Below are 13,266 nucleotides of genomic sequence, written 5' to 3'. Positions count from 1 at the left end.
CATAAACAAATTAATGAATAAACAAAATGTGGTATATACATACAATGGAATATTATTTAGCCATGAAAAGAAATGAATTTATGATACCTGCTTACAGTATCAGTGAACCTTGAAAACATTACACTGAGTGAAATAACCAGACCCCAAAGGATGAATATTTTATGACTCATTGACATACCTAGAATAGACAAATTCATTGAGACAGAAAGTAGATGAGAGGTTACCAGAGACTGAGGAGAATGGGGAATTGGGAAATTATTCCTTAATGGCTACAAAGTTTGTCTTTGTGATAATGGTTGCACAACTTTGTAAATGTAATTAATGCTATTGAGTTGTATACTAAAAAATGGTTAAATGGCAGATTTTATGTTATATATTTTTTGCCACAATAAAAAAATATTTTTAGGGGCACCTGGGTGGCTCAGTCGTTAAGCGTCTGCCTTCAGCTCAGCTTATGATCCCAGCATCCTGGGATCTAGCCCTGCATCAGGCTCCCTGCTCGGCAGGGGGCCCGCTTCTCCCTCTCCCACTCCCCCTGCTTGTGTTCCCTCTCTCGCTGTGCCTCTCTCTGTCAAATAAGTAAAATCTTTAAAAATATATTTTTTTAAAAAAAGAAACCATGGTGGGGTGCCTGGGTGGCTCAGTCGTTAAGCGTCTGCCTTCGGCTCAGGTCATGGTCCCGGGGTCCTGGGATCGAGCCCCGCATCGGGCTCCCTGTTCAGTGGGAAGCCTGCTTCTCCCTCTCCCACTCCCCCTGCTTGTGTTCCCTCTCTCACTGTGTCTCTCTCTGTCAAACAAATAAAATCTTTAAAAAAAAAAAAAAGAAACCATGGTATTCATTTTTTTACCTGGTTAACAGAAACAAAACATTAGAAGTTTTTATGATTTTTCCTGATAACTTTATAAACTGCAGTTGACCCTTGAACAACACAGATGTTAAGGTTGCCAACACACCCCATAGTTGAAAATCTGCACTTAAATTTTGACTCCTCCATGACAACTACTAACCAACTGTTGACCAGAAGCCTTGCTGATAAGATACAGTCTATTTGTATATGTATTATATACTGTATTCTTACTATAAAGTAAGCAAGAGAAAATGTTAAGAAAATCATAAGGAAAAGAAAATATATTTACATTACTGTATATATATTTTTTGAAAAAAATCCAGTTGTGGGGCACCGGGGTGGCTCAGTTGTTTAAGCACCCAACTTTTGATTTCAGCTCAGGTCATGATCTCAGGGTCGTGAGATCGATCCCCTGCGTGGGGCTCTGTGCTCAGTGGGGAGTCTGCTTGAGATTCTTTCCCTCCCTCTGCCCTTCCCCCCGCTCTCACTCTTTCTCTCTCTAAAGTAAATAAATCTTAAAAAAAAAAAATCCATCTGTAAGTGACCCTGCACAGCTCAAATCCATGTTGTTCATGGGTCCACTGTATATTGAAAATTAAACAGGTGTTACAGAATTATAAGTAATCCACACATACTTTAACATATTCATTAGAAAAAATTAATTTTGCAGGATTTATACATTTGACTCTGGTATCCTAAAAATACAGGAGATAAAGATGACATTTAAAATCCATTTTGTATTAGCTTTTCAAGTATATTAACAGAGTAACTCTATACCTACTTTTGACTATAAAAATATCACTCCACCTCTGCTAAGGCCTACTTAGATCAATCAACTTGGCACTATAAAAGTCTTATGTAATATGAAAAAGACAGCATTAAAATACGGTGCTTCAGCCTTTTGTCTGTCCCATCACACATGAAGGATATCACATACATCCTTTTTTTTTTTTTTAAAGCATCTAACTACATGTAAGATGTAGGATGGGTAAGGCTGGAAAATATCTTACTGTCCTCATTTATTATCTCCAGAAACTCAGTAAGAAAGGTGTAGTAACTTGCTCAGGATCACATAGTTGTTAACTAGCAGAATTGGGAATCAAATAGTCCCCAGATGAGAGAAAAAGAACTAGGTTCAAATCTTAATACAAGTTACTTTACCTCCATAAGCCTTAATTAATTCCCTTATTTATAAAGTATTGACGAATTTGATGCTTATTGCAATGACTGTAAAATAAGAATCAATCAATAGTATTCTGTCATCATTGTTCATTCCACTAGATTTTAAGCTCTGAGCGTGCAGTGTGTCCGTCTTGCTCAGTGATATATCTGAGGGTTTACCCAATGCTTGGCATATGACAAATGATTCTTTACTTTTTTTTTTTTATTCTTATGTTAATCCCCATACATTACATCATTAGTTCTAGATGAAGTGTTCCATGATTCATTGTTTGTGCATAACACCCAGTGCTCCATGCAGAATGTGCCCTCCTCAATACCCACCACCAGGCTAACCCATCCTCCCACCACCCTCCCCTCTAGAACCCTCAGTTTGTTTTTCAGAGTCCATCGTCTCTCATGGTTCGTCCACCCCTCCAATTTCCCCCGCTTCATTCTTCCCCTCCCGCTACCTTCTTCTTCTTTTTTTTTTCTTAACATATATTGCATTATTTGTTTCAAAGGTGATTCTTTCCCTTTTAATAGTAATTTCAAAGCTCTCTGAACTAACCTCTAAAGAATATTTTTTCTTAAGAACTACAAAATGCATCTCAAATACATTCAGAATAATATTCCATCCCTCCTAAAAATATATTTGAGAGGCCTGATTTGAGACATTCTGAAAAAATAGGCTAATTCATTCTATTTTCTGATGTCTTTCCTTATATACAGGTACTCATTCATCCATCCATTAAACAAATACATTTAGTACCCAGTATAAGCACTGTGAAAGTTGCTAAAATTGAAAAAAATATATGAGATAATTGTTCACAATCTTTTCTTCAAAATAATGGAACCTACTTTATGGTCTTTGATGGTGAATATAAATTTGAACCATATTGGGGGGGGCAGGGAGTGATGGCCTTTATCTTCGAGGATATGAGAAAAATCCTTCAGAGGTAAAATTGTTTTTATAAAACAGAATTTATAAAATGGCAGAAGTACCTGTTTGAGATTCTAGAATGCTGGTTCTTCTTTACATTTTTTCTCAACCTAACTGACTTGGAGATTTCTTTCATAGTCCTTTCTCTTCAATTTCACACAATGAAATTTCTCCAAGAGCACTTTCCCACGTGAAGAAAAAAAAAACAGAGAAAAAAAAAAAAGATTCAACTTTGGGGATTATCATCCTTTTCTTGAATAGCTTTGTAGGTTATCTTGTGATTCTCAATCAGAATTCATAGTGATGTTGAAATAATTTTCCCTTACCTCCTGAGTCCTCTGCTCCACATCATCTTAAGCTTTCTGACCAAAGCTGACTGAGCAGTCTCTGTCTGGTATATTGGTAGTTGCTGGGGCGGAGGTAAAAAGACTGCTGCAGGGCGCCTGGGTGGCTCAGATGGTTAAGTGTCTGCCTTCGGCTCAGGTCATGATCTCAGGGTCCTGGGATCGAGTCCCGCATCGGGTTCCCTGCTCGGTGCAGAGCCTGCTTCTCCCTCTCCCTCTGCCACTCCCTCTGCTTGTGCTCTTCTGTCTATCTCTCTGTCAAATAAATAAATAAAATCTTTAAAAAAAAGACTGCTGCAGCCTCTCAAACTGATAAATGCTATACCCAGAAGCAATGCACAGTATTTTGTTTGAACAATCATTTTCATTGGTCAAGTCTCACGGCCATGTCTAACTTTCTCAGGGGCAGGGAAGTGCAAAATAAACCATGTACTCAGAAGGAGACCAGATTATTTGTGCAGAGCCCTAAATGTATCACAATTATGTGAATTTTAGTCCACTATGTTTGAAAACTTGGATAGAATGGATAATATATAAAAATTCCAAAACCAACTTAAGAAAAACCTAGAAAACATTAATAGACCAGCAATTAATAAAGAAACTGATGCAACTAGTAAAGAATTGGTATTTAAAAATTTACCCCCAAACCTGAAAAGACAACAGGCCCAAATGGTTTTACAGGCTAGCTTTACCAAACCATCAAGGATTTTAATTTCATGCACATTGTTTCAGAGAGTAAAAAGGACACAAGAGTGTCAAGGTTGAGAACTCTTACGGGTCTGAGATTTACCCTATTTGCAAGCTAACAAATTAGTCTTCCACTTTCATGGATGTTTGCAAAAAGTGTAAGATTCCTGGGTCAGAAACAAAGGATGGCCTATTACTCACAGCAATAGCCAAAACAGCAGAATTGGCGATGGATACCTGAGCCCTCTTTCTCATAGGACATTACAGATAGGGCCAGGTGATACCTACACACACACTGGGATGTGTTACCTGGAGAGCTCTGAGCCTATAAAATTCAATTCAGTTCTTTTATTTTATTTTATTATTTTTTAGAGAGAGAGCACAAGTGGGGGGTGAGGGGCAGAGGGAGAGAGAAAATCTTAAGCCAGTCTCATGACACTGAGATCACAACCGGAGCCTAAATCAAGAGTCGGATACTTAACCATCTGAGCCACCCAGGTGCCCCCAAATTCAATTCTTTTATAACACCATTAAATATACTATGTTCTAAGGTTACAGTCAAACCTTTCCAGAGAGGGAACCTGCCTGCCAAGACTGTATGCTATAGGAAAAGCTTTCAAAAAATAGTACAGAGGGGCACCTGGGTGGCTCAATCATTAAGCGTCTGCCTTCAGCTCAGGTCATGATCCCAGGGTCCTGGGACCGAGCCCCGCATCGGGCTCCCTGCTCAGCGATGAGTCTGCTTCTCCCTCTCCCACTCCCCCTGCTTGTGTTCCCTCTCTTGCTTTGTCCCTGTCTGTCAAATAAATAAATAAAATCTTAAAAAAAAAATAGTACAGAATAGAAGCAGTCATTACTTCTGTGTGCAAGATATGCAGACATACAGATACCCATGCAGAATTGTCACCTATTTGCCAAAGTATTTTATAAAGCCAATAAAATCATGATAAACCGAAAACAGAAAATTATACACCAATCTTCCTTACAAACATAGGAATAAAAATTCCATATAAAATATATAAAGCTGAGTTATCAGTGTATGAAAACGAGTATCATAAACACATGGAATTTATCCTAAGTATGAAGGAAGGATAAAACATTGGAAAATCTATCACTTTAATTCATCACTTTAATAGATTTTATTCAACATTTTAAAAAATCTGTGTGAATTCATCACATTAACAGATTAAAGAAGAAAACCATATGAACATCTTGCAAGATACAAAGAAACTATTTTGACTTGACCAAATGGTTATGTTTAATATTGGCACAAGAATCCAAATTTTCTGATCTCTTGATGAGAATGATTTTCCCTGCACTGTGCTTTTTTTTCCCCCTACTATAATATATTGGGGGGAAAAAAAGTATGAAGTTTATGTCTTTACTATGTTCTTTACTTTAAAATAGTATAGTTTGAAGGTACTTAATATTATTAGATACTCTTTAAAGCATGTCTGAATACCAGACTAACTATTATTAGTTTATCCCCAGTAATAGGTTGTGGTTAAGTCCATGTAAAAGTGAATTCCTGGTGCAGAAGCTTTCACTCCATTAATTCCAATCCAAATTCTCTTGGAATAAAGTAGTTGCCTATATTACAATATATACATTCACTATTATGATGGTTTTAGACATACTGTCTCCTAGGCCATGTATTTTAATGGGAGCAAAGATTGGTTTGGGGGGGGGCCACCAAAAAATCCTAGACAATACATTGGTTTATGGCCCTCAAAAGCTTAAACTGTACCTGACAAAATCTTACTCTTTCCTATTTATTTTCTCTCATTAGGAAGAAAATAGGTTTAAGTTAATTTATTGATTAGAATACATAAATTTAAATTTATTTGTCCCCTTATGGGGGTGCTAATTTTTTTAAAAAGATTGAGAAACACTGTTCCAGACTCATAGTTTCTTAAAACAGGAACTATGTCTTAAAATATCTTTGAATCCAAAGAGGGCACGTACTGCATGGAGCACTGGGTGTTATACGCAAACAATGAATCATGGAACACTACGTCAAAAACTAATGATGTAATGTATGGTGACTAACATAACAGAAATAAGTAAATAAATAAATAAATATTAAAAAAAATATCTTTGAATCCTCAGCCACTAACAGATAGTAAATATACTCTTTATACTGTTGAATAGATCTCATAGTCTCAGTGTCTCATACCCTGACAGTCTACTTAAAGTTAGCCACTGCCTTGAAGAAATCAACTCATACTTGAAACAATTAGAAACCGTTAATATAGACATAATATGAAGAACAAGCTCTGGCAAGAAAAGGTAACCTCCTCCTCATAATAATAACAATAATAATGTAATAAGAAAAATCTAACATTCATTGAACCCTTATAATGGGCCAGGTGTGAGCTTTATATGTGTTAACTCATCTAATCCTCATGATAGCCCAATGAATTAGGTCCTTTTATTTTGATCATTTTACAGTAGACTCAGTTACTGATTACTGGAATTAATCACTAGTTAGTATTCTGGCAATTTTTCTTATGTCATAATCTAATACTTACCAAGTAACAACATCTATGAGGTGATTTTCCTTTCATCAGATTTTGGGTTGAGAAATTGCAATCATCCCATCCAATTTATAGCTTTGGAAATCCCAAAATTGTTACAAAAACCTACTCACCAACTCCCCACTTAAAAAAAATTGAAGGGGTGCCGGGGTGGCTCAGTGGGTTAAGCAGCTCAGTCTTGATTTCAGCTCAGGTCATGATCACAGGGTCATGAGATGGAGCCCCTCACCAGGCTCCCCTCTGGGCATGGATCCTGCTTAAGATTCTCTCTCTTTCTCTGACCCTCCCTTCCACCTCCCTCTCTCCCTTTCTCTTTCTCAAAAAAGAAAAAAATATTAAGCAATGATCCTTATGCATCTTACCTATAAAAACTTATTGCCTGAACCATCCTGGGTCACATCACTTTCTGGTGTTCAAAGCTGAAAATTAGCATTAATGAGAACACTTTTAGAATGAAAGGGGCTCTATTAGTGGTTATACCAGGACAACAAAGGCAAATTCAGACTGTCCTGGGGAAACCACATAGGATCTCCCTACTCATAATGCTTCATCTTTTGTGCCATGTCTTCTCTTAGCCCTACTTTTTTCTAGGGCTATTCCGTTAATACCATCATTCCTTTGACCCAAGCAACTGAAACTTGAATCTGAAACATCTAAGGTTTATAAATAATCCTTTAGGTCAGAAAAATCACTTTAGTATATAATAATAATTTCCAATAACAGTGCTACCTGTTCTCCATCCTCTATTTGTGAAGATTTTGAAAAGGAGTATCAACTACTTTGGGAATATTTGTGTTTATGTGTTAGGTTAATTTCTGAATGTGAGAAAAACTCTTCCCACTTCTCCTCTCTTCTACACCAACAGAAAGACCCCTTTTTCTCTTAAGATAATGACTATAGTTTAGAGAATGGTGGTTAGATAGTCTTAAAAACTGTTGGGATTGATCTCCTTAATATGCTCTCCAAAAAACAATACCCCCCAAGTTGGGTACAAAGCAATCCACTGGAATGTGGGAAGAGAACATAAAAATATATATTCTATTTATCTAAACAGAAGAAAAGGTAAGCTTAATAATATTGAGTGAAGACTAACAGTAGCATCCTTACATGTTATGATGGTATGTAATGTTGGCCAAAGAAAACTGGAAGTCTAATAACACAGAAGGGCTGACCTGATTAGTGTGTTTTCTGTGTGTTACAATATGTTGAAGTTTGCATATGCGCAGTTAAATGGATTTTACATTATATTATCTAGTTTTAGATAAATACCAGGGCAAAGTACACAAGAGACTTAATAATTCTATAAAGAAATCACATTAGAGATAATAGTAAAGCAAACAAAAAAAGTAGAGGGGAAGAAACGTCATCCTATTGTAAATGTTTTATAAGCTATAAAAATTAATAATTAAAAAATAAAATGTGATAGGAAGTTAGCCAAAAAATTATGAATTATTAAAAACCTATTTGAAAGATGGCCCTCTAATTTATTCTAAAATATCATTTCCCTGTTATCTCATCCTTTTTAATTTCATGTTTTAAATCTACATAATACAAGTAAGTATAATTTACTGAAAATTATAAAATATTAATGAAAGTAATTGGAGAAGACACAACTAAATGGAAAGCTATTGCATGTTCATTGATTACAAAAATTAAGATGTTTATGCAACTTAAGTGTGTACAATTTTTATTTTAAAATATTAAACATATAAACAATAATCTAGAATTGTCCTTGATCAAAGAAGTTTGACTTTAAATAATGATACTATCCAAGTGAGTGTAACGTTTCCATCAAAATAAGCAGCGAGATCTAGAGCACAGTATTAATGTTCTTCCATTGTTAAAATAGATGAGCCAGAATCTGGTTCAAGCTTGAGCCTCACAGAACCTTTACCACCAGTTACTAGCAGCTACCAAAATTATAGCTTTTCCATAGTTCATTTATTGTCCCCATTCCCTAACACTAATAAGCACAGAAATACTTAAAGTAGTCATTAGTAAGTAAAAACCAAAGATTATGATCAGATTATCGGTCCTTTGAAAATTGGATTTTTTTAAGAAGACTTTGCAACTACATATTGGTCAGCCAACAAAAAGAGGTTGCCATTGGGCAAGCTTATACTCAAGCTCGAAATAGTTAGCATGCACATAGTACAAAGAAAAAGGACAGTATTTCACAAGGAGATGTAATATTTCTCAGAAATATATTCATTTAGTCATATAAGAACTATCACTTTTTTTTAAGCTGGGCGCCAGCAGTTTATTTCCTTGTTTTTTTATTCTGCCTCAAAATATTAACATTATACCCTGGGAGATGAGAGAGTTTGGATTTCCTCATTTAAGGCCCATTTTTCCAACACACACGTGTTCAGAGTTTGCAAATAAGAAAAGAATTCTCATATTTGCAGTTAGATGTATATACACAAATCCATCTGTATCTCCATCTCTATCTGCATTTGCCTCCCTAGGTTCTATCGTGTATATCTCTCTGTAGATACATAAATCTATTCCTAAATTCCCTCCACATCTCTCCTGCCGTACTCCTCCTCCTTCTAGATTGCTTTATATGTAGATCTACCAATAGCTTCTGTAGACAGAGTGGAAGGGTCTGCTTCACTGCCTGAAAATAGAGGGTTATAATGTCTGGAACATGACTAGCCAGCTCGGTCTCAGGACAGATGGGACGTTAGCTTTGTCTAGGGAAGCCATATGGAAGAATGGCTCCCTTAATAAGACGGGAGGAAGCCTGTGTCAGAGTGTTTGGAAGGCCTTTGTACCCCTGGGGGTGACACTTGTGCCCATGTCACATAGAGCTAAGAGGGGGCTGCAGCCACATTGGAGTCCAACACCAGCCACCCCAGAGGGTCTGTCCCGTCAGTGGGTGGCCTGTACAAACAGTAGCCACCACTCTGGAAAATAACCTGTCAGAGAAGGTGTCCACGTGGAAGCTGGTGCAACTGTGGCTAGCGGGTTGCTGGTAGTAGCATTTGAGGGTGAAGCCCCAGGGGCTTTGATCTGCAAGGATATCCTCACCAACTGTACAACCACTGGGGTCCCACAAAATGATCCTATCACCCTCTGATCACCCTGGCCTGAGAATTGGGAACCAGGATCCTAATGTCTACAAGATATCCGCTTGGGACCTGTAGGCTGCTTCCGGTCTTGGTGATCTTCACCCTCAGGCACCGACTGGTGACTACCTTCACTATAGGGCCCAAAAAATCCACAAAATAAACACAGAGCAATGCAAACGGCCATTTGACCTGATCAGCTAAAATCAGGACTCAGCCCTTGGACTGTCTTGGCGCTTTTATGGTTTCCTGAAATGCTCTGCATTTAGGAGTCCACCCCAGGAAAGGTCTATTGCACCCTTTGTAGAGTCCCCCCTGCACATGTGTTTCCTTGTGCTGTAAAGCGGCTCTCAAACAACCTCAGCTAAAAACTGAGATCAAAGAGCCACCAACTGCCTGGGAAGGATCCTATGGTGGTGTTTCCACTAGATGGTCCCTTTATCCATACAGATGATGTTTCCTTTAGCGGAGGCCAGTGGTTTTTCTGGTACCACAATGTAAGCACTGACGAGTACACACTCTCACACATCAACAAACTCACACCTACCATTATTAAATACTAATTGACTGCATTAATGCCAGGTATAATTAGTCCCTTTACCAAACACTTCTGATCGGGTCCAGTTGTCTTCTGTAGTACACTAGTTGAGTTTCAGAGCCCTGAGTGGCAAAAGGATACAGTAGGGGATTTTTGGTCTGTTTGTATTTTTGTTTGTTTGATGGCTGGTTGGTTGGTTGGTTGGTTTTATAATTTTCTGGCACTTGGAGTCCAGTAAAATGACTGACTGGTTGCATTTCTCATTTCCTTTCAACCACTGATGTGACTTTGACCATATGAAGAAGGGTTCTTACAAAGAAACACCTTGTAGTGAAATATAAATTGGCACTTCCAGGTTCTATTTTATTTATGTATTCCCATGTTCTTGGAATGGTCTTCTCCTTCTCCTATGTTCTTAAGCAGTGCTTTCGTTTTAGAGCTCATGTCTCTCTTGACATCCCCAGCAAAGAGCAGTCAAGAGCATGAAAAACCAGCTAGAGCCAATTCAAACACAATGTGATGGAATATAACAGAGAACAAACTATTTCTGTATGTGAAAACTAGGGAGGCCTGAATCATTATCAGACTGGGAATAGAATTATGTCCATTGCAGAAGTACCTGGTAGCGTCTCAACTTACCCCTAACATTCCACATTCACATACGCAATGCGTTTTCTTCAGGGTTGTTGCTACAGTTGAGATTGGAGATTTTGAGATTTGCTTTTTACGTACCAATCTCCTTAAGTAAGCCTGTGCTTTAAAATTTATAAAAATTAAAGCTCAATTTCAGTTTTGTACCATTTTGTCCAGTTTATTCAGTGCTAAAATAAGAGCTATTTTTCTCATAGAATTTTGTTCAAATACCAATGAAATTCTCGAGGTATGAGATGCAAGGTTAAGTTGGTGATCACAAATTACAAAGAGCAGTTGTGACAATACAACCTTAATCAAGTTCAAATTTAGAAATAGCTCTCCTGTGAAAATAATTTAAAAATTTGTGAGGATCAATTGTGATTAATTTATTAGATGGTACGGATGAGCAATCAGAGACCCAAAGAGATCAAATAACTTGCCCAAGAAGGTGACAGAACAAGGATAGTCTCCTGACTCCACACCCCATACTTTTTGCTAATTTTACTGACCCTGCCCTTAAAACCATAACTAAGAGAGACTTCTGACAGTTGGTTATCATTGAAAAAAAAAAACTGTCAGGAATACAACATATCACTCTGTGAAATCAAGATACGCTCTTATTCATGGCACCAGTGTTCATAATGCAGCTTCCTCTCTGAGCACGTATCTGAATTCTCTGAGCTTTAAAATAATGTGTTCATGCATCTTGTAGGTTTCCACAGACGTGCAACTCCAGTTACAAGAAGGCAATTCCCACATGGTGCACATAGGATGGATTATCTGCACTTTGAGGATGATAGCCGTGGATGGTGGTTTGACATGGATATGGTGATCATCTATATTTATTCAGTGAACTGGGTCATTGGATTCATTGTTTTCTGCTTTCTTTGCTATTTTTTCTTTCCGTTTTAGGAATTTTCATACCTTACTACAGTTGAACAATCACAAATGATGTAGATAGCAATTAAATCTTTTTAAAATGTGCTTTGAAGTTTTTATAATGTTGCATTATATAAATTGTTGGTGTTTATAGAAAGTATGAGAATAATGGACTTATTTATTAATGTTTTTCACGTAACGAACTACAGTTTATTGAGGAGCTAGTCTGTCTAGCACTTAGCAACAATGCACTATTAATTTCATAATTAATTTCATAATTCCTTCTGGTTTAGGATTTATGGGCTCTAATTTTACAATACTGCTTTTATACTTAATTGTAAAGACTGAGGTTTTCCCTCCACTGAAAAGTAGTAAAAATACAAAGTGAAATGATAATCTGGGTAGGTAGTATCTTTGCTGAAAAAATAGTCAATCACCACTTATTCTTAGGCAAATTATGTGCATTAGAGATAAATTATATTTTCTGGGAACTAATCTAACAGGGTATATTCAATTTTGGTTTCCAGTTATCTCTACCTATTTCCCGTTCTAGTAAAAAAGCTGGCTATTCTTTATACAGACCTAATAATAGCATTAGTGCAACATTTTTAATTATTATAAGAACAGAATAGTAAATGCAAAAAGCCTGAGACCCCCAATAGAGAAATATATTAATAAATACTTTCCAAATTGCCGGATGACTCACCTGAAGAAATAAAATACTTACTGATTTTTCGGTAGTTCAAAAGAGCAATGCATGTCCAAAATGTAACCAATTTAGTGATTTGTTTAACACAGAGGTTGTCAAATATATTGTAAATGTGCAATAAAGAGTGACTTTTAAATTTTTTTCTTTGTTATTAATTTAGTATCTGGAATAAGGAATTGTTGGAAATAGGCTTATGGATATAAACAAAGAAAACCTGGCATTTCTTTTTATTTATTGTGACAGTACTATAAGCCTTGGAATTGGTTTTTCCCTTAATTAAAAAAAAAGGAAATCTGAATTATTCCAGAATAGGAAACAGCACAAGTATCCCAATTTCAGGATTGAGAAAACGAAAGCACAAAGAAGTAAGCTTATTTATCTCAGTTCCTAAGGCAGTCTTTGTGTAACCTATGAGGAAAGTTTTGATTATGAACTACTAATCCAACATTCCTACACTGTGTCATCATATATCTGATAATGCAGTGAGCGTCTTTTTACACAAGGTAAGTGAAACTGTCATGGCACTAAAAATATCACCATCCAAACAAATTGTGACTGATGAGGCTGCAAGAGTTCAGTCTAGGAAAAGTCCAACTGGGACCTAATTCCTAGTAAGTATATTTGAATAAAAGCACCTATCTGATGGTATGTGATGTTCTAAGAAATATGATAGAATAATATAGATTTTTATTCTTACACTGTTATTGTGTTTAAAATTATATCTGTGAAAGGAAACAGTAGTGTACATTAGACACGATCAAGTCTAGAAAGCAGAAAACTAAATACAGTTTAGAAACATCAATTTTTGCTCTTGTATCAAAATAGATAAATTAATGCTTGTAGTCTAGTGACATATAACTAATATCTTGGCAAAACAATGTTTTTGACAAAGCTCAGTATTACCTTACAGAAATAAAAT

General features: G+C 36.5%; 1 protein-coding gene across 1 annotated transcript in view; it reads left to right on the top strand.

Moving 5' to 3' along the window:
• Positions 1-12,483, top strand: part of RNF180 (ring finger protein 180) — a 170,890-nt gene extending 158,407 nt beyond the window's left edge. The window contains exon 7 of the mRNA XM_081826817.1: positions 11,472-12,483. Coding sequence (XP_081682943.1) covers positions 11,472-11,671 — 200 coding nt within the window. The 3' untranslated portion in view covers positions 11,672-12,483. The remainder of the gene's footprint in view (positions 1-11,471) is intronic.
• The last annotated feature ends 783 nt before the right edge of the window (positions 12,484-13,266 follow it).

Source organism: Leptonychotes weddellii, chromosome 7 (assembly GCF_054177405.1).
Source record: "Leptonychotes weddellii isolate Sample4059 chromosome 7, ASM5417740v2, whole genome shotgun sequence".
Classification (NCBI taxonomy): Eukaryota; Metazoa; Chordata; class Mammalia; order Carnivora; family Phocidae; genus Leptonychotes; species Leptonychotes weddellii.
Note: the sequence above shows the minus strand (reverse complement) of the source record. Positions and strands in the feature narration are given on the sequence as shown.